Here is a 26,526-nt window from a genome sequence, read left to right as displayed (position 1 = left end):
AGTAGAGACGGGGTTTCACCGTGTTAGCCAGGATGGTCTCGATCTCCTGACCTCCTGATCCACCCGACTAGGCCTCCCAAAGTGCTGGGATTACAGGCTTGAGCCACCGCGCCCGGCCGGGACAGCTTCTTTGGAGGGGAATTTGTTCAGAACTTAAAACACTATTTTTTTTTTAACCCAGAAGGAATTTCCTCTACAGATACACCTGTGCAGGGGAGCTAAAGTACTAGCTTAAAGGTAGTTACTACAGGAGCAAAAATCTGGAAATAACCTAAATACCCTTCCATAGGGAACTGGCCAAATAATTAGAGAACACCTGTTCAACAGAATACTCTGTAGCAGGAAAAAAAAAAAAAAAAAAAAGAAGATATGGAGTTATATAAAGGTATGGAATGACCTCCTAAATGTATTGAGTAAAAACCAAGGAGAGAATAAAGTTGAACCATGTTACTATTTGTGCAAAAACAAAGGCAAATATCTGATTGTACTTGAAGACGATATTTTGGATGGACTGTCCAAAAAGCAGGAGTCGCTCAGAGCTGGGCTCTGTCATTTATGCTGCGTGACCTTAAAGAGGTGACTTTGCCTATATGAGCCTGTTTTCTCATCAGAGAAATGGGGTAATAAAGATATCGACTGCATCAGTTAAAGGTAAAATGTGACAAGGCCAGTGAGGGCAGTCCCTGGCATGTGATAAACTTTCAGTAAAGGAAAACAAGGATTATTTTTAGGAGAGATGGGATGACTGAACCTTTAGGTAACTATTAGCATAGCATAGCAAAAATCAACAGGAGCTGTCAGAAATGTGAAACGGACAGAAACAAGTTGGCCTCATCACATGCCATTTCTTCACATGGATGTTGCTTTCCAGTGATCAAGTTTGCAAGCTCTCCAGTCTCTCATTCCTCTGTACCTTTTTTTTTTTTTTTTTTTCCCGATGGAGTCTCGCTCTAACATCCAGGCTCACTGCAGCCTCCGCCTCCCAGGTTCAAGCAATCTTCTCACCTCAGCCTCCTGAGTAGCTGGGATTACAGGTACGTACCAACACGCCCGGCTGACTTTTGTACTTTTAGTAGAGACAGGGTTTCACCATGTTGACCAGGCTGGTCTCGAACTCCTGACCTCAGGTGATCCACCCGCCTTGGCCTCCCATGGTGCTGGGATTACAAGCATCAGCCACCGCACCCAGCCTCTCTGTACCTTTGCATAGCTTGTCACTTCTGCCAAGGATGGGCTTCTCAAATCCTGGCCACTGCATCCCTTTTACATATCTGGCCCACTCTCCTTGCACTTGAAACAATCTTAGAGTGAGAGCTTGGTGAGGCGGGGAAGGTAAGTTGCAATGCCAGGTGCACTGCAGGAGGCTGTCAGCCTTGTGACAAGGGGAGGGTGAAACAGGTGAGGCACAGGTGAGTGGGGCACTGGTCACTGCCTTCCCAGTGTCCTTTCCACCCCTGCCCCCTGCTGTGTGGCAGCCAAGTGGCTTGAGTGGTCCCACTGAATCCCCAGCCTCGTCACAGAGACTGGCTCTGGTAAACTTGGACTAAGAACCATTGTGTGAGTGACTGCTAATGGATACAGTGTCTTTTTGGGTGAGGAATGTTCTAAAAGTTGATTGTGGTGATGGTTGCACAACTCTGTGAATATACTAAAAACTCTTGAATTGTACACTTTAATTTGGTGAATTGTATGGTATGTAAAAGTGTATCTCAAAAAAGCTATTACTACAAAAAGAAGGCCAGGCAATTGGCTTATGCCTGTAATTCCAGCACTTTGGGAGACCCAGTTGCTACAAACAATTTAAAAAATTAGCTGGGTATGGTAGCACATGTCTGTAGTCCCAGCTACTAAGGAGGCTGAGGTGGGAGGATTGCTTGAACCTGGGATGTTGAGGCTGCAGTGAGCTGTGTTCATACCACTGAACTCCAGCCTGGGCGACAGACCCTGTCTCAAAAAAAAAAAAAAAGAAAAAAAGAAAGAAAAAACACTCCATGCCATATGCCATCAAGGAAATGCAAATTAAAACAGCAATGTGGTATCAATACACACATCCTAGAATAGCTGAGATCTGGAGCACTGACAACACCAAACTCCGTCAACGATGAGGAGCAACAGGAACCCTCATTCAAGACTGCGGGGGATGTAAAACAGTACAGCTAGGGAGGAAGGCAGTTCGGCAGGATTTTTTTAATAAAACTAACTATATTCTTACTACATGATCAAGCAATCACACTCCGTGATATTTACCCAGAGGAAGTAAACATTTATGTCTACAGAAACACCTGTCCACAGATGTTTATAGAAGCTTTATTATTATTACTTTTGCGATGGAGTCTCACTCTGTCTCCCAGGCTGGAGTGCAATGGCATGAACTCAGCTCACTGCAACCTCTGCCTTCCAGGGTCAAGTGATTCTCCTGCCTCAGCCTCCGGATCAGCTGGGATTACAGAAGCCTGCCACTATGCCCGGCTAATTTATTTATTTTTTTGAGATGGAGTCTCACTCTGTCACCCAGGCTGGAGGGCAGTGGTGTGATCTCGGCTCACTGCAACCTCCATCTCCTAGGCTCCAGTGACTCTCCTGCCTCAGCCTCCCAAGTAGCAGGGATTATAGGGGCACGCCACCATGCCTGGCTAATTTTTGTATTTTTAGTAGAGATGACGTTTCTACTAAAATACAAGAACTTTGGGAGGCCGAGGCCGAGGCGGCCGGATCACGAGGTCAGGAGATTGAGACCATCCTGGCTAACATGGTGAAACCCCATCTCTACTAAAAATACAAAAAAAAAAAAAAAAAAAAAAAAAAAAATTAGCCGGGTGTGGTGGCAGGCGCCTGTAGTCCCAGCTACTCAGGAGGCTGAGGCAGGAGAATGGCGTGAACCCGGGAGGCGGAGCTTGTAGTGAGCGGAGATCGCGCCACTGCACTCCAGCCAGGGCGACAGAGTAAGACTCCGTCTCAAAACAAACAAACAAACAAACAAAAAACAAAAAAATTAGCTGGGCGTGGTGGCGCGAGCCTATAATGCCAGCTACTCGGCGAGGCTGAGGCAGGAAAATTGCTTGAATCCGGGAGGCAGAGGTTGCAGTGAGCCGAGATAGCGCTACTGCACTCCAACCTGGGTGAAATTCCATCTCAAAAAATAAATAAAAGTAAATAAATAAACATAAATAGTACACGCTCATCTTGCAAACTGCTGCAAAGGGAGAGGGGGTGAGGATGGGGTGGGGTACTGCATGTGCCAGGCCTGCCTGGTGGCTGGCCGGGGAGCCGACCTGCTCTGGGCCTCCTGGGGAAAAAGGGCAGTTAGGCGGGTAATGAACATTGAGCAGGGAAATGGATACTTTCCCAGGTAGCAGGGCCTCTCGCTATCACTGGGCAATCAAGACGACTGTAAAACTTTAAACACCTTCTCGGGCCGGGCAGCTCTGCACGAGAAAACCCCAAATCCCACATACTCCCACCACTCCCAGAAGCCCTGTGGTGGTGAACTGGGGAACTCAGAGGGCAGGCTGTTGGGTTCAAATGCCATATTTGTCCCTTACTGGATGAGTGACCTGCGGCGGGTCCCTGTGCCTCTCTGGGTCTCAGTTTCCCCATCTGTAACACGGCAATATAATAGTACCTAGCTCAAAGGTTTAATGCTGGCAGATCACCGAGCAAAGGTCCGGGGATGGAAGAGCCTCGGTCTGCAGGACTTGTCATTTGTTGGCCGCGGTGAGACCACGCCCCGTCGCCCTCCCACACCTGACCCCGCCCTCCCGCGTCCGTTGGGAACGCCACCGGAAGTAACGCGAGGCGGAACGTTTTAGCGGAGACACTCACTGGGGCAATCTGAGGTACTCCAAGAGACTGCGGCGGAGGGACCGGAAGCGCCAGGCAGGGACCCGGGGTAGATGCCGAATCCAAACTCAAACGCACAGGTCTGGATGATTGAAGCAGCGGCGGGAACTAGTAGGACCTCCGAGCTCTTTAAACTGTCCTCAGCCTTCCCCGTGGGCTCGGCCGGTTCTCCACAAGCTCCGAGCAGGAGAGGGGCCGACGTTTAAGTCAAAGGCCTTGGGGCTCCGAGTCCTTCCCTCTCCCCGTCCTGTGAAGGCGCGACCCAGTTCAGCTGTCTGTAAAGTGGAGCCATTAGTCCCTGCCTCATGGTGGGAAAACTGAGAGGCGGAACGAGGGGGCCGCCGGTCCCAACCCGTCCCAGGAGCATCTTTTCTCCGCAGACCATTTCCTGGCGAGGTGCGTCTTCGTCCTTTTCCGCCCTTGGGAACTTAGAGCGGCCCCTTGGCCGCTGGTCCAGCACCTCCCGCGGTTGGGGGCGTACCCGGAAGTGCCCCTGTGGAAGCGGGCAGGGCGGTGGGCGCTTCACTATGGCGACGGTGGCGGCTCCGCGGCGCTTCTGCCGGTGCGCCTGCTTCTACACGGAGAACTTGTACGTGGCGCGCTATGGGCTGCACGTGCGCTTCCGAAACGAGCAGCAGCTGCGCCGGGACTACGGCCCGGTGAGTGGCCGCTGTTGTCTCTACGGAGCAGTGGGCAGAGAGGGGCAGTGGAGGAGGGTAGTTCGTCCCCAAGGTCGTTTGCTTTGCGCACGGCGCGCACCGCATCCTCAAATACAAGAATGACGGCGTCTCTGTGCCTCAGTTTTCTCACCGTAAAGGGGTAATAGTATCTCTCTGTGAGGTTATGAGGAAGGAATGAATACGCATGTAGAGTGCCTAGGACAGGGCCGGGCTCAGCTTGCCACCTCATAGCAACACCAGCCCAGAGCCCTGCCCTCAGCTTGACAAGGTTCCGCAGTTCATCCTCTCCATGATCCTTTGAGGTCGGGGCTCCTCTCCCCATTTTAAGCAGGGGAAACTGAGGCTTAGAGAGTGAAGGGACTTCCTGAGGGCATACAGTAATGCTCAGTGTTCTTTCTGCTCCCAGATCCTGCGCAGCCGAGGCTGTGTTAGCGCCAAGGACTTCCAGCAGCTGTTAGCAGAGGTATCAGTCCCCTGCCCCTGCACAGCTCCTCCTTGTTAGATTTGTGTCCGCAGCTTGAGGGGTCCCCTAGCCTCAGTCCCTGATCCCTGAAGGATCACTTAGGCCCTCACTTTCCTCCTTCCTGCCCCCCACTCTCCCCTCCACACCTGGATCTTGGCACCAGGAGAGAGAAGGGGAAATGCTGAGTTGCCTAGTCATGCCGTTCTTAACACCTCTGGGAGATAAGCACAAGCACCACCTTCATTTTGGATTGAGAAGCTGAGGCCTAAAGAAGGATCACTTGCCCAAGCTTTTTTTTTTTTTGGATGTGGAGGCTTGCTCTGTCGCCCAGGCTGGAGTGCAGTGGCGCGATCTCGGTTCACTGCAAGCTCCGCCTCCCGGGTTCACGCCATTCTCCTGCCTCGGGCTCCGTAGTAGTGGGGACTACAGGTGCCCGCCACCAAGCCCGGCTAATTTTTTGTATTTTTTAGTAGAGATGGAGTTTCACCATGTTAGCTAGGATGGTCTCGATCTCCTGACCTCGTGATCCACCCTCCTCAGCCTCCCAAAGTGCTGGGATAACAGGCGTGAACCAGCGCCTGGCCACTTGCCCAAGCTTTCACAGCAGGAGCAGATGAGATCCCAGCCATGGCTTCCAGGCCCCTGGGCTCTTCACACCTTCCCACATACCCCGCAGGCTGCTGCCAGGGTTGCTGACCCACTCCCTCCTCCTCCTTCCCCTGGAGTCAGTGGTGGGAAGCTTCCCAGGAGAGTCCTCAGCAACCTCTGGAACACAGGACTTGGCCATGACTGTCTCCCTCCCCTGCGTGGGCCCAGATGGTTGAGGTACATCTAGGGGTTCTCATCCCAGCTAGGCTCAGGTTCGGCAACCTGAAACAGGACGGGTCTCCTTCTAGAAGTCCCTTTCAGCTAACAGTCTGGAACTTGCAATTGACATAGATAGATTCAGGAGTGTAGGCTAGACTTGGCTTCCAGCCTGGGCCCTGTCTGGCATTCCTGGGCTTCAGTTTCTTCATCTGTACAGTGGCCTCAGGAGGATGGGAGGCCCCACCTGGTAACGGCCTTGTGCCACCCCAGCTTGAGCAGGAGGTGGAGCGGCGGCAGCGGCTGGGGCCAGAGTCAGCGGCTAGGAAAGCCCTCATCGCGAGTTCCTACCACCCGGCACGGCCTGAGGTCTACGACTCACTGCAGGTACCAGCCAGCAAGAGTGCTTGAAGGCCGGTACTGGAAAGAGGAGGTAGCATTCAGGGCGGAGGGGCTGCCTGCCCCACAGCTGGTGTGTTCTGCCCCTAGGATGCAGCTCTGGCCCCCGAGTTTCTGGCTGTGGCTGAGTACAGTGTGTCCCCGGGCGCAGACCTCAAGGGCCTTCTCCAGCGGCTGGAGACAGTATCGGGTGAGGTTCTAGCCCTGAGACCTGGCAGGACCAGGGGATGGCAGCCTGGGAAACCTGGGTGTGGGATACTGGGGTCCCTCCAGCCACCATCTCTGCCTCCAAAAACCAAAGCAGCAGGAGCTGGAAGGGTCAGTGGGACCAGCCTGCCAGGAACAGGACATCTGCATTCATTCATTCATTCAGTACCTGCCATGAGCTGGTATCTTCATTCCTTCCTTCACACCTTCCTTCGTGCCCTCATCCAGCAAACAGTAGGTATTTGTGTCATGTGTGGAACAGCTGGCACACTCAAACAAGGCTGATGCAAGATCTTAAAAGGACCATTGAGACAGGTGTGGGCAGGGTAAAGGGACCAGTAAGGAATGGCAAAGCCCCGCCCCCCAGGGTTGGCAACAGGAGGGAGCAGTTACCACCTGGAGTTGTGGCTCTGGGCAGAGGCCTGCAGCCATGCCAAACTCCAAGTAGGGCAAAAAATGCCCAATTTCTCCTCTTACCTTTGGATTTCCTGCTGGGCTCACTTATTGGCTAAACCCAGCAGGAAATGCTGGGCAAGGGAGGTTTGCATATTGTTTAACCTCTGTGGCTCAGTTTCGTCATCTGTAAAATGGGAGCAACAGTAACCCCCTCTCTTAAGGCACCGTGATGATCAAGTGAGTTAATCTACATAGAGTGCCTGACACAGGCCCGTGCCTAGTGTTTGGAAAGTGTTTCCTATTCTTACTGGCACTGATAGCCTGGGCTAGGGGCTCCTGTGGGAGAGAGATGTTTCCCCTCATGGAGGCTGTGCTTTGTTAGGGGGCATGGGTGGAAGGAACTCGCCTCCTCCCAGCCTGGGGGTGCTCTCCTCATTGCCTTCCACTCCCCGGCAGCTGAGATTGTGCTGAGGCTGTTGGCTGGGGCAGGGCCCCGGCTGCGAGGTGGCCCCATCGGGGGCACACTAGCCCTGCACCCCTGGGCACTGGTGCATCTGCCAAGAAATGTTTAGGTTTCCATTCTCAGTCTGGCTTCTTCCCCCCTAGGGCCCAGCAAGAAAGAACAGCCCCTCCTGGCCTTCCTGCTGGGGGACAGAGGCTCCCAGAGCCACTTCTGAGTTGGGGTACAGACCTCGGTGGCTCATCAGGTGAAAGGAGGTGCAGAGAGAGCCTGAAGTTGGCTCTGTGATCCCAGCTTGGCCGTCACTGGCCTGCTGGGTGTCGCTGGGCTACTTCCTTTCCCTCTATGGGCCTCAGGACCCATATGGGAGCTCCCAGGGCCAGCCCTGCGGACACTTGTGGAGTCTGGGGAATGGTTCCGGGCGTAAGTGGGGGGGCATGGGAATCAGCCTCCCCTGCTCCTCATGTTACTTCATTTAGTCATCACAACAGCCCTGAAAAGCGAGGGCCTTATCCCCATGGCACAGGCGATGAAACTGAGGCTTGGGGGAGTGAACAGACATGCCCAGACTCACACGGTTCACGGGAAGATTGAAGCCCAGGCTTGGCCGGCCCACAGCCACATTCAGGCCAACAGACCCTCCCTCCTTCCACAGAGGAGAAGCGCATCTACCGGGTGCCTGTGTTCACAGCACCCTTCTGCCAGGCCCTGCTGGAAGAGCTGGAGCACTTCGAGCAGTCGGACATGCCTAAGGGGAGGCCCAACACCATGAACAACTACGGGGTGGGTGAGGCCTGGCCGGCGGCAGAGGGGGTGGCTGAGGTCAGGAGGCAGTGTTGGAGGTGCTGCAGATGGGCTGCCTGCCTGGGCAGCGAAAGGTCACAGTGGGATCACGGCGGAGTGGAACCCCAGGGTTGCAGCCCTTTAGTTTCCTTGCTGACCCCAGGAATCCCCTCCCAGGTGCTGCTGCACGAGCTCGGGCTGGACGAGCCGCTGATGACACCACTGCGGGAGCGCTTCCTGCAGCCAGTGATGGCCCTGCTGTACCCTGACTGTGGCGGGGGCCAGCTCGACAGCCACCGGGCCTTTGTGGTCAAATACGCACCGGGCCAGGACCTCGAGCTGGGCTGCCACTATGATAATGCCGAGCTCACCCTCAATGTGGCCTTGGGCAAGGTCTTCACAGGGGGCGCCCTGTATTTTGGGGGCCTCTTCCAGGTGAGTGTGCAACCCATGCGGCAGGACCTGGGGCAGCTGTGAGTGCCCAGGCCTGAGCTGTGCCATCTGCAGGCACCTGCAGCCCTGACGGAGCCCCTGGAGGTGGAGCACGTGGTGGGCCAGGGTGTTCTCCACCGTGGCGGCCAGCTGCATGGGGCCCGGCCCTTGGGCACTGGTGAGCGTTGGAACCTCGTCGTCTGGCTCCGAGCCTCTGCCGTGCGCAACCGCCTCTGTCCCATGTGCCGCTGTGAGCCCGACCTGGTGGATGATGAGGGCTTCAGTGATGGCTTCACCCGAGAGGAGCCAACCACGGTGGATGTGTGTGCGCTCACCTGAGGCTGCTTGGGCCTCGTGTGGGGGTGGCAGGGCAGGTGAGGGCTCCGTCGCCTTGGGCTGGGGGCAGAAATAAACTCCCCGCAGCCTACCGCATTTCTTGGCTCGAGGCTGTGCCAGCTTCTGGGTCATCCTCTGGGTAAACAGGCTGCCTTAGTTCAGGTTTGTCGGAAGCAGAGTCTGGAATGAGGCTTTGGCAAGGGAGTTAGGGAAGCAGGGGAGGGGAGGGAGCAGCTGGGCAAGGCGGTGGCTTCAGAGGAAGTCCAGCCTCAGCAGAGCCCACAGTACCATGGTGTGCTCACACCATCGGTTGGTGGCTCCCGGATGAGGAGGCCAGAGAGGGTGAGTAACTTCCCATACACTTATCTCCAGGGCAGGGTACCTTCCAGTAGCCAAGGGAAGCTTCCAGAGACAGCACAGATGTGAACCCTCAGCAGCAGGCATCACCCCCAGTGACTCGGGTGGGCCACCAGTAGCATCTTCTAGGTGGCAGGGGGTGAATGGCAGGGCCAGGAACCAGGCTGCCTGGGTTCCCATTCTGTTTCTGCCACTTCCAGCTGTGTGGCTTTGGATGAGCCTTCGCCTTTTGGTGCCTTGGTCTCCTTATTTAGCACCTACTTCCTAGAGCTGTTTTGAGAGTCAAATACGCTGATGTATCCATATAAAGTGCTTTGCAAGAGCCCTTTGTGTTTGCGGCTGTCATTATTGTGAAAGACTTGCCACTTGGGGGCCTGAGATCGGATGAAGCTCACAGCCACGATTTGGGTTACACATTTGAAAATCAGGGGGCTTCCATATTGCAGTCTTGAGTTTGGTCTCCCTGGGAAGGTGGGGCCACCAGCCCCATGCCCCCGTTGCACGGATCAGCTGGAGCAGAATCCCGGCTTCCCTCCGGATGGGCCTGGGTCCATGCCCGCGCTCACTGCCCAGATCTCTCTGGCCCTTGCGGACACGAGTTTGCGACCTCTGAGTCACTGGGTGGGCTCGTCGAAAAGACCTGGGCGCCTCACTCTGGAGCTCACAGTCGTACGGAGAAGACAGGACCAGCCGGGGAGGAGGACGGCGCGTGCGAGGGTCGCCTTCTTCCCAGGGCACCGGGGGCGTGGGTGCTGCGGGAGCGCGCCGAAAGGGCAGCCTTGGAAGCGGGCGCAGCTTCGGCAGACACAGGCCTGAAGGGCTGCGGAGCTCGAGGGCCGGCGCCAGGCTGCAGGGCACGCCCTCGCCCCGGCGCCCCTCCTTGCCTCTGCGGGAGGTGGGTGCGCCCAAGGCGGAACCTGGGGCGTCAGAACGAAAGACAGCGGCGCCGCGCTTCCCGGCCGGACAGCCTCCAGCGCAGCGCCCCGGCCGGAAGCCTTCTCGCCGCCGCTTCCTCTCGAGAAGGCGTGGGGCGGGCTGTCCGGCCCCGCAGGGCGGTCAAGGTGGGAACGGAACAGCCCCAGGGGACTCCTTGAGGCGTCAAGGCCGCGGAGGGCGCGGGGCTGGAGGGTAGGAGAGCGCAGGGAAGCGCCCCAGACGCCACTCGCGGCGGACTGCGGCCGGTTCCCAGGGGCTCCGAGCCGGGTGCGCGAGCGTGGGGCCTCCGGGCGGGGGCGGGCCCTTAATAGGCGTCGCTGCGGGGACTGGAGTCGGCATGAGAAGCCGGAGTCCCCAGCACTGGGGGTGGGTGAGGGTCGCTTATTTTCCCGGGGCGGTGACGGGTACTGGGCGCCGCGAGGCCCCAAACCCGCTAGAGCCGCCCTTGGAGCCCGCCCGTGACCGGCTTGGGGGGCTTCGGCTCAAGCGCGTCCTCCCCGTCGCCAGCCCGCGGCGCCATGGCTCACGTCGGCTCCCGCAAGCGCTCGAGGAGTCGCAGCCGGTCCCGGGGACGGGGGTCGGAAAAGAGAAAGAAGAAGAGCAGGAAGGACGCCTCCGCATCCCAAGGTCGCAAGGCCAGCACGGCCCTCGGGGCGGAGGGTGAGGACCACAGGCATCGGGGAGAGGAGGCGCAGCCACTTCCCAGGGAAGTCGGGGCGGGCAGCAGTCGGGGACGCGCAGTCATGCCTCTCTGCATCCGAGCCTGAGATGTGAGGGCCAGGCGCCGCGGGAGCCGGGAAGGGGCTCCTCCGGGAAGCTCCATCTCTGTTGTGGAAAGCCCGGCAGGAGGCGCTCACCCTGTAGATGGCCTGTGCCTGCCCCAGGCCAGAGTAGGGGACGAAGGTTTACCTCTTCCCCTCCCGGCATTCTAGCCTCACCTTCTCCCTGCATCACAGAGAGAAGCAAGCACAAGGCCCGGAGGAGACCACGATCCAGCTCTTCCTCCTCCTCTTCCAGTTCTTCTAGCTCCTCTTCTTCCTCCTCGTCCTCCTCCTCTTCCTCCAGTGATGGCCGGAAGAAGCGGGGGAAGTACAAGGACAAGAAGAGGAAGAAGAAAAAGAAGAGGAAGAAGCTGAAAAAAAAGGGCAAGGAGAAGGTGGAAGCACAGCAGGTGGAGGCTCTGCCGGGCCCCTCGCTGGACCAGTGGCACCGATCAGCTGGGGAGGAAGAGGATGGCCCAGGTACTGTGCCGCCCAGCACCTGAGAGGGAGAAGGTCCCTTCCCAAGGCCTGGCCACCACCTCATCTTCCCTTCCAGTCCTGACGGATGAGCAGAAGTCCCGAATCCAGGCCATGAAGCCCATGACCAAGGAGGAGTGGGATGCCCGGCAGAGCATAATCCGCAAGGTGGTGGACCCCGAGACGGGGCGCACCAGGTGGGGAGCCCTCGGCGTGACTTACACCGCGGGGTCTGGGAGTGTTGGCCGAAGATGTGTGCTCTCGGGAGGAGCGGGGCCGGGCGGGGGTGCTGCTGCCTGAAAAAGGCCAAATGTGGGCAAAAATACCATCACTTGGAGTAAGCAGTTGTAGGGGCTGGAAGGGCCTGGAGGAGGCTTTTCAAAGGGCTGTTGTTGGCGGGGCTGAGGCTGGCAAGGTGGAGCCCAGCTCAGCTGCCTTCATCAGGGAGAGTGGGTGAGGGCCCAGGGTCTGCCCACTCAAGGCTGCGGGGCAGGAGCCTGGGACCCCTCTGCCGGTTGCTTCTGGTTCTGCTCCTTTGGCATTAGGGGAGCTATCTATTCCTTGCTGAATGGAGACCCTCCCACCCCCAGGCTAATTAAGGGAGATGGTGAGGTCCTAGAGGAAATCGTAACCAAAGAACGCCACAGAGAGATCAACAAGGTGGGTGTGGCCCCTCTGCCTGCCATCCACCCCAAGCTCTGTTTGTGATGTTCCCCTCCTCCTGTGTGCTTTCTTCCCCAGCAAGCCACCCGAGGGGACGGCCTGGCCTTCCAGATGCGAGCTGGGTTGCTTCCCTGAGGGCCCTGGCTGGCCAAGGCCTGTGGACGGTGCTGGCGACCCGGCCTGGGCAGGCTTCAGGGTGCCAGTGGGAAGCCTGATGGGTGCTGGTGGCCTTTCCCCCGTGGATTGGCCTCTGGCCCAGCCCAGCCTCTTCTCAGGGGCAGGGGGTGGAGGATGGGGTCACTGGCCTGCTCGGCACCCCCATCTGAAGCAGCAACACTTCTTAGCTATTAAAGGCTCTCTGGTTAGAGACTTTCTCTGTTCTGTGGCTTTTTGTGCTGAGGGGGAGGGAAGGGTGCTACGTGACTGCCAGGGAAAAACAAGGGCTCCGGGAGCTTTCGGGAAAAGCTGGGGTGTCCTCTGGTGGTAGTGAGCACAGGCCACACCAGCGCCTGAGCCCTCCTTATCTTCAGGTCAGCCTGCCTGGACCAGACGCCATGCCAGCTGAACCCCAAACCCAGAGAGCTGGCTCTGAAATGCCATGCACTGAGGCATGGAGAGAGACGGCTTCCCCTGCCATGTTCATTCCACAGATCACAACAGTGCAGAGCCAGGTGCTGGGGCCGGGTGGCCTGTGTGAGAGGCCTGGCTCCCACTGCCCAGCTGTGTCCTCCACTCTGAGGCAGGGAGGCTCACGGCACCCGCTTCACGGGGGGTCTGTGAGGGCAAACTGAGTTCCAGCCCAGGAAGGAGCTAGAATCAGGCTAGGCCCAGAGGCAGCCCTGCACGAATGTGTTGGCGTCACTGTGTCACTAGCATTACTGTTCCATGCCCCCATCCCACCATGCCCCACGGTCGCCAGTGCAGTAAAGAGACCCAGAAGGAAGCCTTCCCGCTTCTTTAATTGGTGTCACAGACATGACGTTGTATACGGAGCACACTCAGGCCCAATGATGCGGGGACAGCAGGGACGGGTGGGGAGAGTGGGGATGCTGCTCACACGTGGCCCAGAGAGACAGATGGCACATGGACAGACCAGACAGGAGGGGCTGAGACGTGAGGGCTGTGATGGGGCGGGCAGTGGGACTCAGACCGAGCCAGGGAGGGGTGGGGGTCTCTGCTGAATCCCTCTTTAGAAATCAAAGAGAAGGCAGGTGGTGGGGCCTGGGGCCTGGGGGTGTGGTGGGAGTACTAAGGCTTCTATTCTAACAGGCCTGGGGGTGGCAGTCAGCAAGGCCTGCCTCACCCTTTGGTTATGACTGGTCAGGCCTGAGCCCTGCAGCTCAGCACCCAACTCTGTAAACATTTTTGGTATTTTTAAAGGACGTTGCCCTCCCTCTCTTAGTTTCAGAAAGACTGGTGCTTCCTCAAGAGGAGAATGTGCCAAAAGGAATCTGAAGGGAGGAGGAAAGCAGACCTGGATACAGAAGAGACTTCCCATGGGGGGCAGGCTGCCCACCTCGCCATCTATGGCTGAGGGCCGCTGGGAGAGCCCCAGGGGACTATTGCTGTTGTCCTTGGCATGGCTGGCGGCTGGACAGGCAGGTGGGGAGCGAGGAGCCGAGGAGCCGTGGGGGAGCTGCCCCCTAGGGAGAGGCTGAGCCCACTGCCCACAGGGCCTCCCGGCCTTTATTGCAGGAGGGCCCGAGACTCTTCCAGGTGCTTCTCTGGATGGCTGGTCACCGAGGCAGCAGGCAAGACAAGATGAGGTGGGGCCGAGAGTGGAGGAGGCACTGGCCACAGGGCCCCTGACCGGGGCTGTGATTGTCGGGCCAAGCGACTTCCCGCTGGGAGCAGGGGTGTCAGATATTGCACTTTCACTGCAACAGTTACATGAAAACTTGGTCCATAAAATAATCGTTGCTTTATACATAATGCCTGAAACAACAACAAAAAGCTACATCTTAAATATGAATAAACCCTGAAGGTTCCATCCCTCCAGACATTTTTCTCTGCACAAAATAAATAGCTTTCACTCTGTATAGACCCACTTTTGCAGAACATTTACACAACCCTTTGGCTGTACATATCTACACACAAGAAAAAGTTAACATCACTCTGTGCACCTCCCCAGCCCCGTCCACACGGCCCAACACCAGGCCCAGGTCGGCCGTAGCTTCTTGGGGACGTAGCCTGTTCGCTGGACAAAGGCCGAGGCCAGGCAGGCTCTCCCACCTCAGGGAAAGCCGAGGAGCAGCAGAGGGGCCACTGGAGCTGGCCATTGAGCGCCACAGCCAAGGTACGCTTGGTGCTGGGGAGAGAGGGCAGACGGTCAGACCCAGCGTGCAGGACAGCATGGTCCTTGTTCAGGTGAGAAATGAAGTCATGGCTGCCTGCCCTGAAGCTGACAAAGCAAGTTGTGGCTTCTTAGATTCGGCATGAAAACGGAATTGGCGTTAAAAAAACCGAAGTGTGTGCCCCACCCACCCCAGAGTAGAAATTCAGTGGGATTGCCGGGGGCCGGGTGAGGCAAGGAGCCCATGCCTCGCTGAGTGGGCAGGAGCAGGGCCCACGGGACCCAGAACCAGGCTGGACTCCGTCACAGTGCTGGGTGTTTTCAGTGTGGAGGGGCTGCTCTTAGTACTGAAAGAGTTAAGAAAAGGAAGCAGCCAAGGATTGCTCATTTAAAAAAACCTCATAGAAATCAGATTGAGAAGTAGAAAGGCGTAGAAACGTGGGCGAGCGGCCTTGACTGATGGCAGGGAGCGGAAGAGGCGGCCAGGCCCATCCAGCCTGTGGCCTGAGGCTGGAAACAACACTGGCCTGGGCTCCAGGCAGGGCAGGCGGACAGGTGGGCAGGGTCCGGGGCGCAGAAATTAAGATACGGCCTCTCTCTCCTGCTTGCACGAGGCTCTGCCGCACTGGAGCCTTCAGTGTGGTTGTAGGTCCTGGGTCAGCAGGTACTGAGTTTCATGCATGTCAGCGGGTCTGTAGCCATAGAAGGTGGTAATGGGTCTCCGCTCTCAAAAATCAGTGCAAAACCAGTGAGGTTGAACAGTTGAGAAACTCGAGTTAACAAGATGCAGGCTGGACCCCTGTTGGAGCTGCTACCAAATGGGAGGGGACCTGGGAGTGAGGGTGGCCAGTGAATGGGGAGGTGGCAGGCTGGGCTTGGGCCCACACCTGGCACCAGGACACTTAGAGATCCACGCAGGGCAAAATGTCTGGGAGAGCCTCCCAGGCCAGTCTGAGTGGGGAGTCCTGGTCCCTCTGCCATCCTGGGGCTGGTGGTCCCTGCCAGCTTCCATGACAAGCTGGACCCGTCAGGCCCGAGGACGTGAGGCAGGGCAGGGAGCACTGTGGGGTGTGGCCCGCGTCCTCTGCAAGGCCCTGGGACAAGCTCCCGGGCCCGCGTCTCTGCATGTACCCAGGCCAGGCCTCCTAGCACCATGGAGACCTCGTACTGCACTCACGGTGCCCTACTTGGGGCCCGTGGCCGCCCCCGGCTCCAGGCGGCCAGTCATGGCGCGGCCCCAGCAGCCGGCCGCCATGCTCAGGCTGCGCTGGCCCCGCTGCTCGCCATCTGCCTGGCTCTGTGTCCGCTCGTGCCGGTGGCTGGGCCCGCTGGGCTGGGCCGAGATGGTGCGAAGCAGGTGGTTGCGAGAACGCAGGAAGTCGCCCTGGCCAGGCAGGCCGAAGCTGCCCTTGCGCAGCGCCATGCGGGTGGCTGTGTTGCGAGCAGGCCGCGCCCGGTGGCTGTACTTCAGCTGTGCCAGGTGGGCTGCGTAGCCGTCCGTGATGAACTGCGGGGGCAGTGAGGACGGCTGTCACAGGCCGGGGCTCCCTGAGCTGCCCGCCTGCACCCGCCTTACAATGCACCTGCTCACCTGGCACTGCTGCTGCAGCTTCTTGGTGGGCCGGCCCACAATGTAGATCTGCATGGGGGACAGGCTGATGGCGCTGTAGACCGCCACGTCCTTGGTGGAGCCGTAGGCCGCGTGCACGCGCAGGTGCAGCTGTGGGGAGACTGGCATGGGCACAGGCACCATGGTCCCTCTGCCGCCACCCCTGTCCTGCCCCATCCTCCCGGGCCCCACCTCGGAGATGAGCAGCTTCAGGAAGTTGGCCTTGTGCCGCAGCGGGTCATGCACCAGGCCGTCACAGAAGGACACCACGCCGTGGGGGAAGTTGTGCTGGGCCAGCCACGCCACCACCCGCTGCTTCTGCATGTCGGGCCGGCCCGTCACGTAGATGATGAGGTAGCCCAGGTCCTGCCAGTGCCTGGGGGTGAGGGGCAGGCCTGGGTGTCTCATGGCCACCCCTTCCTCGCTCCTGGGCCTCCCTGTCTCCTGCCCAGCCAGGGCCCACTTGGGCCACTGGAAAGCACATCTGATAGAGCTCAGACAGTGACCATGACAATGGTGACAATGACGGTGCCGCAGCAGGTCCTTGGGTGCTTGCACCGGGCGGCAGATGCCCCTGCTGTGGTGTCCCTGGCTTACCAGCCTCACTTTCCAGATGCGGGAATTGGAAGCCGACATTGAGACGTGACATCGCTTGCCCAAGGTGACAGAGCTGATAACTGGGGGTGCCGGGCTCTGAACTGAGGTCATCAAGGCCCAGTGCCTGAGCCAAGCGTCCCCCACAGAGGTTCCCCTGTCCTCGTCCACTTGGCTGGCAGGAGCCCCTGAGCCCACACACCTTGCTGCAGCCCTTTTGTGCCCCTCCGGGCCACTCACCGCACCACGTCCACGGCCCCGGCCCGCACCTTGGGGTCGCTGCCCATGATGGACACGCTAGCGGCAAAGGAACCGTCGATGCTGAAGACCACGAACTCCGTGCCCTTGGGCAGCACAGTGATGTAGCTGTCGGCAAACGTGTGGTCTCCCCTGGCAGGTGGTGGGGTGCTCATCAGAACCACCCAGAGCCTCGCCCTGCCCACCCCGCCCGCCCAGTGCAGGCATATACCTGACCACCATCTTGATGGGGTAGACGCCCACGCCCAGGCGGTGCGACTCCGGGATGGTGTAGGACACGCGCCCACTGTTGTTGGTCACCAGCGTGTCCAGGTAGAGCCACTCGCCCGAGGGTGGCTGGGTCATGATGTGCACATCCACCTGGGCCCAGCAGGCTGGTCACGGGCTGGCTGTGTCTGGCCTCCCCACCCCCTGCACCCCGGCCAGAAGGCAGCAGGGAGCTCCCCAAAGTCCCTCCATGTTACCCCTACCCGCCGTGTCCTTACCTTCTCCCCAGTCAGGGTGACCATGTCCAGGGGCCCATACATGAACCTGCCCGTCAGAACCTGGGGGCCGTCCTCATTGGCGAGGGCATCATTGATCCGGTGGTTGGCCGTCACGTTCTGTGGAGGGAGCAGCAAGCCCGGGTCAGGGGTCAGAGGGCACCCCAGGTGCCTGTGTTCTGCTCAAGCTCTGTGGGCCTGAGGGGCAGGCTTGAGCTGTGAGCTGCACAGCCCACGTCCAAGTCTGGATCAGACACGATGACGTGGCCTTGGAAAAAACTAGGAAGCCTTGCTGCCTTCCCTGTCTGTGAAGTGGGCTGACAGCTCCAGCCTCATGGCCCTGGAAGGTACATAAGACTGCAGGCTTCCCTGCAGCTCAGTTTCCTCATCTGGACACGGAGGCTGGTGACAGGGTGACAACGTGGGGGCCTGGGCGCCCGGGCGACCCTCACCCGCAGCTTCACGTGGGTCCGCTTGCGCTGCCACTTCTCTCTTGGCTTGGAGGGGGTGAACACCGACACTTCCTTGCCATCCAGCTCCAAGATGCTGGAGTTGTCATGCCTCATGACCTGGGAAGAGGGGACAGGGCAGGGCCATGGGGCAGATGGCACCCTGGGGCTTCCTGCCCTAGGAGGAGGAGGCCCAATGCCCGGGAGCAAGAGGAGCCTGTGGGTTGTAGGGTGCGTTCTTCAACCCACTACCATTTGCCCAGTAGTCGTCAGATCCCTGTTCGTTCACCTGACGAATGTGTAGATATGTTCCCTCCATCCCAATGTCCTTAAAAGCATGAACACACCCCAGCATAAAGGTGCCTTCCTCTTGCTTGCTCTGTGATCTGATGGGGTTGGAGGAGTGTCCTCACTGTCTCCTCGTCTGTGAAACGGGGCCCTGTCATGGGTGTTGTCACTCAGGGCCCTCCTGGGAGGCCCGGGGCCCCGGGTACCTGTCTCAGCAGGAAGGAGACCACGTCTGTTGACTCCCAGTAGCTGGCGTGGAAGAGGTGAGGCAGCGCCACAGTGGGGAAGGCCGTGAGGGCATCAGGGCAGTACAGGGCATAGTCGATCCGCTTCTGGCCCCACCACTTTGCAGCGACTGCCAGGAGGGGCCGTGATTGGGCTGGGGCTGTATAGCCCCAGACAGGGACCCCAAAGGGTCACTCAGCCCCTCTGGCCTGCTCAGCCCAGCCCAGACCCCCCACCAGCTATAGCCAAAGTGAATCTTCTCCCAGGCTGGGGGGAGTGAGGCAAGCGGGAGGGAGCGCAGGCAGAAGCACACAGACCCAGGCCAGTGGTAAGTGCCAGCCCTGCTGAGGGGCTCCCGCGGTTGCATGGGGGGACCAGTCGGAATCTGTGGGATGGTACCAGCTGTCCCTGGTCCCTTGCTGACTCTGGTGACCCTCTGCCCTGTGGCAACTCCATCGCTGCCCTCTCTGGGCCACTCCTGGTCTCCCATCTTCCCCCTAGGCCTCAAGACTGGGAAAGGCTGCACAGAGGTGGGGTAATAATTCCTGACCCCCAGGGCAAGGGTGCTGCCCTCCTCGCACCTGGGACACCCCATGAGCCCTGAGGCACAGCAGTGTGGGTGGGGAAGCCTGGGCCTCCAGATGGATGGTCCTGGTGCATCCGGCTCTGCCACTAGGGGCTTGGAGAGGGCAACCTTCCTGAACGAGACGAGCTTGTGAAGTGCCTCCTGGGCTGTCCGCAGGAGGGGCCCAGCAGCAGGGCCTGGTTTACAGGTCCGGGCTTCCCTAGGTTCTGCCCGCAGCTTTCCTCGGAGCTTCCTTGGTCCTCATCTGGCCTCATTCCAGCTCTGTCAGGTCCCCGGTCCCCCCACCCCACTAGACAATGCCACCAGCTCCCACCTCCTCCCTGGATGGCCAAGTCCTCCCAGCCCAACCTCCAGCTCCCTGTCAGGCTGAAGCAGGGGTCCAGGTGGGCAGAGCCTGGTGGTGAGGGGTGCTCAGCAGCAGAGTGACCCCCCAGTGAGGGGAAAGCGTGTGGGGTGGTACCTTCTCTGATGTCCAGCTCAGGGAGGCCAGGGGCCCTCTCCAGGCTGGGGCTCGCCTGCCTGGCTGGAGGGTGGGGGCCAGGGGTGATAGGGCGGGGTGGGGGCAGGGCGAGCAGGGACAGACGCCTGACGCTGGGGGTATGGCTGAGCGCATTGGGGGCCTCTGAGAAGCAAGAGCAATGGATGGCTCAGCCACATGGGGCGCCACCACGCTGCCACGTCTATCAGGGGCCAGGCACGACACTGGGACAGTGCCAGGCCTGCGGCTGTCAAGGGTGGGCCCCTTGGCCCTCCTCACGGATGAACACAACTGCTAGAAACCCCCATCCCAGCCGCAGCCCCTGCATAGCCACGCTGACCGCAGCTGTGAGAATCCCTGCCCCAGCACGGGGGGCAGCCACCTGGCGGGGACTGAGAAGGGAACCCAGACTCTGCTTGAAGCACCAAGAGGCTTCATGCAGGAGCCAAGCATGAGGAAGGTGGGGCCCTTCCTAATGCGCCTTCTTCCAGAATCCTCCCGAGAAGGCGAAGCTTCTCAGCCTGGACACTGCAGAGTCTTGGACTTGACCAGTCTCTGCTGTGGGGCTGGTCCAGGCACTGCAGGTGCCCAGCAGCCTCCCTCCCTCTACCCACCAGATGCCAGCAGCATCCCTCCCCAGCTTCAGCAGCCAGAAATGCTCCGAGACCTGGCCATCAGCTGTCCCCTGTGGGCACGACGGCCCTGGCTGAGTGAGGAGGGTGAGGGGCCTGGTGCACTCACTCTGGGCAATGCTGGATGCCGTGTAGCTCTCGGCCATGCCTGACACCTGGCTGGCGATGCTGATCTCACTGGCTCGGCGGAAGCCACGACTGGCAGGGGCAGTGCTGGGCGAGGAGGGGGTGGCATGCTCTTGGAAGGCCACATTGTGGGTCTGGAGCACATCCGCTGCAGGTGGACAAGGACCAGAGGCCAGGTAAGAGAGGCCCTGCCCAGCCCCGGAGCAGTTGGGGAGCCAGTGTGTCAGGGTCCAGTGTGTGCCTAGGCTGGGGGCCGGGCAGCAGCTGTGCCAGAGCCACCTGCTCAGGGCCGTGAGAGGGAGGGGCCCAGAGCTTCAGCAGGTGAGGAGGAGGCTGGGGCAGGGTGGACTGAAGAATGGACACAGACACAGGGCGGGGAGGCGTGGCAGCTGGGCTCAACCTCAGTCACCCTCCTGCCCCACACACACCCCTCAGCTCGTGTCCAGCAGCCCCAGCGGCTCCAGGGCCTCCAGAGCTCAGCCTGGCCTGACCTGACCCACAGCCCACAGCAAAAGCAGCGGCTCCACCCAGGTTTGCAGGGTGCTGACAACAGGTGACAACAGGGTGGCTTCCTGGGGATGCCCTGCACATGCAGAGCACAGAGAGAGGCAAGCCCTGGGCGTCCCTTACACAGGCCACAGCCAGCAGTCCCTGATGGACGTTTGGGAACAAAGGCAGGTGCTGGGGCCTCCAGCCAGGCTCACCCAGGCCCAGGCTGAAGACTGGACAGAACGGGGAGGACGGGGATCAGTCAGACAAGCCACACCTGGACAGGGTACAGGAGGTGCCTGGGTGACCTCAGAGAGGTCCACAGGAGTGGGCCCTGGGGAATCCAACCCCTCACTGGGACCAGAAGCTTCCCCAGGTGAGGGGTGGGCCTGGCTGGCTCAAGGCTTCACCCCATCTCCCGTCTGCTTCTGGCAGAGCCCGGGAACTGTCACTGATGTGCTGTGTGGCCCTGAGATAGCCTCTGCTGTCTCTGAGCTGCTGTGCCCCTTTGCTTTGGGTCTGCCCTGCCTCTGGCCCACAATATGTGGGAGGAGGCAGCCATACCAGTTCCTCAGGGCCGTCCCGCCCAAGTCTCTGTTCCTCACCACCCAGGTCCCACCAACTCTTGAGTGGCATGGGTTGGGGGGTGTCCCTGAGGAATGGGTCAGCCAGCGAAGCAGATGTCACCACGAGCAGGGGAGGGTACACACACTCGGCAGAGCCCGGGCGGGGCCCGTCTTGCCAGGTGGGCGCGGGAACAGGCATACTGGTTTCCAGGAAGCTGTCCCCGTGGGGGAGAGGGGCCAGGGGGCCGCCCTCCAGGACCAGCTCGGGGTTTCTCTGCACGGTCTCGACTGGAGGCAGACGGGGAGAGAACAGAGGACAAGAACAGACACTTGCATGGGCCATCCAGACACGCTCCAACACAGAGACTCAGGGCTCTTTGAGGACCAGGACATGACAAGACGCTGGGACACACGCTGGGGCAGGGGTCGGGCCAAGCCCACCTGGACCTCGCCTGCCCCAACCCGTCTCCTGCATCCTGTCTCAGGGCCAGCCACCTGCTATGATGGGACCCAGCTGACCAGGCCCCCTACTCAGTGAGGGTCCCTGGTGGGTCCTTAGCTCTGTCTCTGCTGGGATGGAGGCTCAGCTGTGGAGAGGGGAGTCTGGTCTCGTTCTGCCCCTTCCCTGCTCCAGGGACCCTGGAACAAGGCCCTGACCTGTGCCCTCCGAAAGGTGGGAACCATCATTCCTGCCTCAGGGATCAGTGCGGAGGAATGCACCACCCCCCGCCTCCCACCCCCAGCAGCTGTCCACCTCCGAGAGGCATTCAGCACAGGCTGTCCCTCTCACCTGGGGAAGAACCACGTGGCATGGAGGACCTAGAGGCCAGGGAGCCACGCCTCCCCCACCTTCCCCTAGAGGAGCAGGGCGGAATGTGCCTCTCACCCAGCAGTGTGGAGCAGCCGTCCCCCAGCGGGTAGCGTTGGTAGCGGGGGACACTGAAAGGCGGCAGAGCGTGGAAGCGCCGTTCCAGCAGCGGCTCCAGGCGCGACGCTGACGGGTCCGCGGGGTGGAAGAGGTTGTAGACTTGTTGGCAGGCCGGCCGCAGCTGGAAAACTGGGGGTGGGGGTGTTGGCTGCAGAGCTGGGGCCGGCCCTGAGGAGCAGGGGTGGGGGTGGGAAATTTGGGAACTGGGTTGTCTGCCAAAAGTTAGGGAGAGACGGGGGTGTGTCTCTGTCAGTTTAGGACCTGTTTCGGTCATTGTCACTTTTTTTTCAGACAGGGTCTTGCTCTGGCACCCAGTCTGGAGGGCAGTGGTGCGATCTTGGTTCACTGTAGCCCCAGTCTCCTGGGCTCAAGTGATCCTTCCCCCTCAGCCTCCTGAGTAGCTGGGACCACAGGTATACACCACCACACCTGGCTATTTTTTTTTTGTAGAGATGGGGTCTCAGTATGTTACCCAGGCTGGTCTCAAACTCCTGGACTCAAGGCATCCTCCCACCTGGGCCTCCCAAAGCGCTGGGATTATAGGCGTGAGCCCCCACGTCCAACCTCTTAATTTTTTTTCATTGCAAAAGTTATGATGATTGTGGTAAAAAGTGGTTTGCAGTACGGAAGAGCACATGATGAAGGGCACATGGTGGAAACCCCTTCCACCCCAGGTCCCCCTGCAGCTCCAGCTCATCTTGCAGGAGCCCCACCGAGTGCTGGCTAAGGCAGCCCTGCCCTGCCTGTATGGGAAAATGTTTCTTCATCTGTCAAATGGGGCGGCAGTTCCAACTACATCATGGAGTTAAGGAGATCACGTGAATGTAAGGATGTGTTAATTATCAATACTGTATCTCACTTTTAGAGGGACATAAACCGGAACATATGCTACGCCCTCTGAACTTTGTCTTTTCTTCCTGCTTAACACAACAAATGCTGGTGTCTTTCATGTGAGCATGCATAGTTTCTCCTTGCTCTTTTTCAGGGGAGGCAGGTACTCCACTGTGTGACTGTGCCAGAATTGATTTAACCAGTCCCCTCCAAATAGATGGACATTTAAGTTGGTTCTGGTTCTTCACAGTGACACATAATGTGGCCACAACGGCACTGTCCCTAAGTCTCCATGCACCTGTGTGGGACTCTGTGGGGCTGTTCAGAGCCTGCAGTGGACGGGGCACAGGGATGCCCTCCATGGGGCTGCACCCCTTTACACCAAGTGGGAGCTGCCTTGGTTGTTGGGGTCCCTTTAAAGCTACCCATTTCTCTTCCTGGCAGTGCTGGTCACCAGTTTGTGGACGGGGAAGGGGCCTGGGTGCTGAGTCCAGAGATCTGCTTTTTTTTTTTTTGAGACCGAGTTTCGCTTTTGTTGCCCAGGCTGGAGTGTAATGGCACGATCTTGGCTCACCGCAACTTCTACCTCCCGGGTTCAACTGATTCTCCTGCGTCAGCCTCCTGAGTAGCTGGGATTACAGATACGCGCCACCACACCCAGCTAATTTTGTAATTTTAGTAGAGATGGGGTTTCTCCACGTTGGTCAGGCTGGTCTCGAACTCCCGACCTCAGGTGATCCGCCTGCCTCGGCCTCCCAAAGTGCTGGAACTACAGGTATGAGCCACTGCGCCCAGCCAGGTCTGCATTTTTTTTTTTTTTTTGAGACGGAGTCTCGCTCTGTCGCCCAGGCTGGAGTGCGGTGGCCAGATCTCAGCTCACTGCAAGCTCCGCCTCCTGGGTTTACGCCATTCTCCTGCCTCAGCCTCCCGAGTAGCTGGGACTACAGGCGCCCGCCACCTCGCCCGGCTAGTTTTTCTATTTTTAGTAGAGATGGGGTTTCACCGTGTTAGCCAGGATGGTCTCGATCTCCTGACCTCGTGATCCACCCGTCTCAGCCTCCCACAGTGCTGGGATTACAGGCTTGAGCCACCGCGCCCGGCCCAGGTCTGCATTTTTAACCTAGCACTTGGCAAGCATCTAAACCTCTCTGAGCCTCAGTTTCCCCCTCTGTCATCTGGGGGTGTAACTTGGGCCTTGTGTGGCTACTCTCAGGATTGTGTGGCTCCTGGGGCTTTGCAGGCTGATCCCAGGGCACAGGGCAGGGACTGCTGCTTCAGTGATGCCCAGCCACCGGCCTGCCTGCCTTGGGTAGACAAACGCACAGCTGTGGCCCCTCCAGGGCTGGGAGCCCACTATACCCAGGAGGCTTTGGGGATGCCCTGCCTCTGCATCTCTCCCTATGGGAGGACCTTGGACTTGGGAGGCTGGGTCTGTCTCCATCTGACTCTGGGGTGGCGCCTTTTCTCCCTGGACCTCAGCTTTCCCATCTAGGGGATGACCCTCAGCTCCCACAGGCATCCTGGAGATGAAATGAAACAGCAGGTGTCACGGACAGCCAGTGACTGAGCTGCTGAAGCAGGAGCAGAGGATAGCAAGGGGCCCTTGGTGGGGAAGACAGGAAGGAGGGCAGAAACAGGCCTGGGATGTGGCCATGATCTCGTCACAGGGGTCCACTGAGACCCCCCACACCCACCCAGCGCATGTACCTCCCCTGCTGGGCTCTCACCATCCAGGGCTGGGATGACAGTCTTCCTCAAGGCCAGGACCAGCCCCAGCGGGCACCCGAAGAGGAAAAGGTCCGTGATCTCAAAGTCAAACCTGCCCAGGGCACCTGTGCCGTCCAGCATGGTGGAGCTGCTGGAACGGCGTGAGCAGGGCTCAGTCCTCAGCACGCTGGCATGGAGGCTGCATTGGGGGACGCACGAGGTCACACCACGGCCCCTCTCAGAGCTGGCCTTCCCCTAGCCTCACGAGGGACAGGGTGGGTCCCACAGCCCCCAGGAGTCATCAGACCTAACCTAAATAAGACTTAGCTGTCATGTGAGTGCAGCTGCCATCATCTGCCAAGACACTGCTGGTGGCAGCAGGTCCCAACCTCTCTCGGGGGCCCACTGGCTTCAGGACAGCCCTGACCTGGACCACCTGCCCCTGGTCCATTCTGCCCCCAACTCTGCCATTCCCCACCCTCACCCTCAAGACAAATTGCTCCCTCAGGCCCGAGATGGCTCTTAGTGTATATGAGACAAGGCACCCAATAAGCCACTTTCTCCTGGGCCCAGACTGGGATCCCAGGTCTCAGGCTGGGGGAACCTCAGGCAGAGACCCCGGGCCTCCCATTGGCCATCATGGGGGATGCTCCTCCCTCTTGGAGCCTCTTGCTGCACCCAGAGGCGAGCCCCAGCCCCCCAGCCCCGCCCACCTGGACAGGAAGGCCTGGTGCTGCTGGATGGTGTCTAGCTCATAGGTGGACGAGTCGCTCCTCTTGCGGGGCAGCTGCCTTTTGGGGTCCTCGGGGCCATTGCTGCGGGGGATGTCGACGTTGCTTCGGCTCAGGTGCCGACTGCTCTCCAGGCTGGAGCCACCACTACTGCCACCACCAACACTGTTGCCACCACCGGAGCAGTGTGCTGCATTCACCAGAATGCCCGGGGACAGCATGTCGTTGTCCTGGAATGGCCCATGGAGGCTCACTGCCCGGTGGCCGCTGGCCTAACCCCTTCTCCAGCATCCTGGGAGCTGCCTCCTCCCTCCTAACCCCAGGCCCAGTGGCCACAGTCCAGCCGGCCTCTCGCCAAACCAGAGGGGAGGGCCCCTGTTCCCTTCCATCCCCCCACCCACAAGCCACCCTGGACCTCACTGGTCTACAGGCCATTTGCCACTGTGCAGCAGAGGCAGGAAGCAGAAAGGGGTCACCCATGCCACCTCCTAGGAACCAGACCCCATGCCCACAGCGCCGACCCTGGTTCAGGCTTGTGAAACCACCCGCATTCCTAGGCTTGGCCACGTGGCAGCTGTTCCCCTGCCCCCATGCACCTGCCCTGCTGCCTCTGGGCACCTGCGCTGCCAACCTCTGCCCTTCCCATCCTTTTTTGGAGGGGTGAGGGGAGAGAGATTGTGAGAAAAACTGCTACAGCTCTTTCAGGCCCCGGGCACTTTCCCCGACTCTTCGGCCAGAATGGGCTGGGCTTCCTCAGCTCACCTGCACCCCCAGCCCCCCCATAGCCCCTGCCCTGGAGGTGAGCTCTGGCAGCAGGGCTGGGGTTCAGGGGCTTGGAAAATGTTTGTTGAATGAACAGAGCTTAATTGGGTAGAGTCTGAGCCAGCTGGACTCAGGAAGTGCTGCCAGCATTCTGCTTGGTGGGCACAGCCTGGGGCCAGGTGCAAGCACAGGCAGGGCAGCGACCCTGGGGGCACGCAGGAGGCTTCAGGCCTTGGGGAATGTCTGGGCCCCATTTGGGTACCTGCATGCTGACCACACTGCCCCGGCGGCTGCTGCTTTGACTCTCAGACACCGGCTGGTTGCTGTAGCATAGGGCATCAAATGCCAGGATGCCCCCGACGCAGTCCCCAATCAGGCAGACCTTGGGGGAGAGGGGCCAGAGGCCTGAGCCATTCACCCACTCGCTGGAGTACAGGCTGGGGAGGCCATCACCTTCCCCTTCAGGCCAGCCCACCCTACAGAGTCTTCCATCCTCCT

General features: G+C 59.4%; 3 protein-coding genes across 8 annotated transcripts in view; 2 read left to right on the top strand and 1 right to left on the bottom strand.

Annotated features, from left to right (window-relative positions):
* The first annotated feature begins 3,630 nt into the window (after positions 1–3,630).
* On the top strand, positions 3,631–9,479 carry OGFOD2 (2-oxoglutarate and iron-dependent oxygenase domain containing 2). 6 transcript variants are annotated; one of them, XM_011948464.1, is made up of 8 exons: positions 3,631–4,236; positions 4,927–4,983; positions 5,660–5,808; positions 6,061–6,174; positions 6,277–6,376; positions 7,905–8,032; positions 8,210–8,467; positions 8,540–9,479. In XM_011948464.1, the coding sequence occupies exons 3-8, from the start codon at positions 5,800–5,802 to the stop codon at positions 8,801–8,803; spliced, it is 873 nt and encodes a 290-aa protein (XP_011803854.1). In that variant the 5' UTR covers positions 3,631–4,236; positions 4,927–4,983; positions 5,660–5,799; the 3' UTR covers positions 8,804–9,479. The 6 variants fall into 6 exon arrangements, with proteins under 6 accessions (XP_011803854.1, XP_011803852.1, XP_011803857.1 ...); XM_011948462.1 differs by lacking the exon at positions 5,660–5,808 and adding an exon at positions 7,741–7,775 and having other exon boundaries at positions 3,631–4,499; positions 6,008–6,174; positions 6,277–6,369; XM_011948467.1 differs by lacking the exon at positions 5,660–5,808 and having other exon boundaries at positions 7,941–8,032.
* A 19-nt stretch (positions 9,480–9,498) lies between these two features.
* ARL6IP4 (ADP-ribosylation factor-like 6 interacting protein 4) lies at positions 9,499–12,361 on the top strand. The gene is given in 9 exon segments (XM_011948469.1): positions 9,499–9,704; positions 9,707–9,992; positions 10,024–10,212; positions 10,439–10,443; positions 10,601–10,753; positions 11,050–11,334; positions 11,411–11,528; positions 11,922–11,991; positions 12,073–12,361. Coding segments are annotated over 9 exon segments (1,326 nt in total). The 5' UTR covers positions 9,499–9,541; the 3' UTR covers positions 12,130–12,361.
* Positions 12,362–12,934: 573 nt separating this feature from the next.
* The window catches only part of PITPNM2 (phosphatidylinositol transfer protein, membrane-associated 2), a 94,067-nt gene continuing 80,475 nt past the window's right edge, over positions 12,935–26,526 (bottom strand). Inside the window, exons 12-25 of the mRNA XM_011948470.1 lie at positions 26,291–26,410; positions 25,249–25,496; positions 24,556–24,734; positions 21,956–22,126; positions 19,998–20,162; positions 19,239–19,400; positions 18,174–18,322; positions 17,683–17,799; positions 17,234–17,350; positions 16,960–17,108; positions 16,731–16,880; positions 16,089–16,272; positions 15,879–16,007; positions 12,935–15,794 (exon numbers count right to left, since the gene is read on the bottom strand). Coding sequence (XP_011803860.1) covers positions 15,471–15,794; positions 15,879–16,007; positions 16,089–16,272; positions 16,731–16,880; positions 16,960–17,108; positions 17,234–17,350; positions 17,683–17,799; positions 18,174–18,322; positions 19,239–19,400; positions 19,998–20,162; positions 21,956–22,126; positions 24,556–24,734; positions 25,249–25,496; positions 26,291–26,410 — 2,364 coding nt within the window. The 3' untranslated portion in view covers positions 12,935–15,470. The remainder of the gene's footprint in view (positions 15,795–15,878; positions 16,008–16,088; positions 16,273–16,730; positions 16,881–16,959; positions 17,109–17,233; positions 17,351–17,682; positions 17,800–18,173; positions 18,323–19,238; positions 19,401–19,997; positions 20,163–21,955; positions 22,127–24,555; positions 24,735–25,248; positions 25,497–26,290; positions 26,411–26,526) is intronic.

The sequence above is a fragment of the Colobus angolensis genome, unplaced genomic scaffold, assembly GCF_000951035.1.
Source record: "Colobus angolensis palliatus isolate OR3802 unplaced genomic scaffold, Cang.pa_1.0 Scaffold28, whole genome shotgun sequence".
Lineage (NCBI taxonomy): Eukaryota > Metazoa > Chordata > Mammalia > Primates > Cercopithecidae > Colobus > Colobus angolensis.
This window is presented reverse-complemented; position numbering and strand designations above follow the sequence as displayed.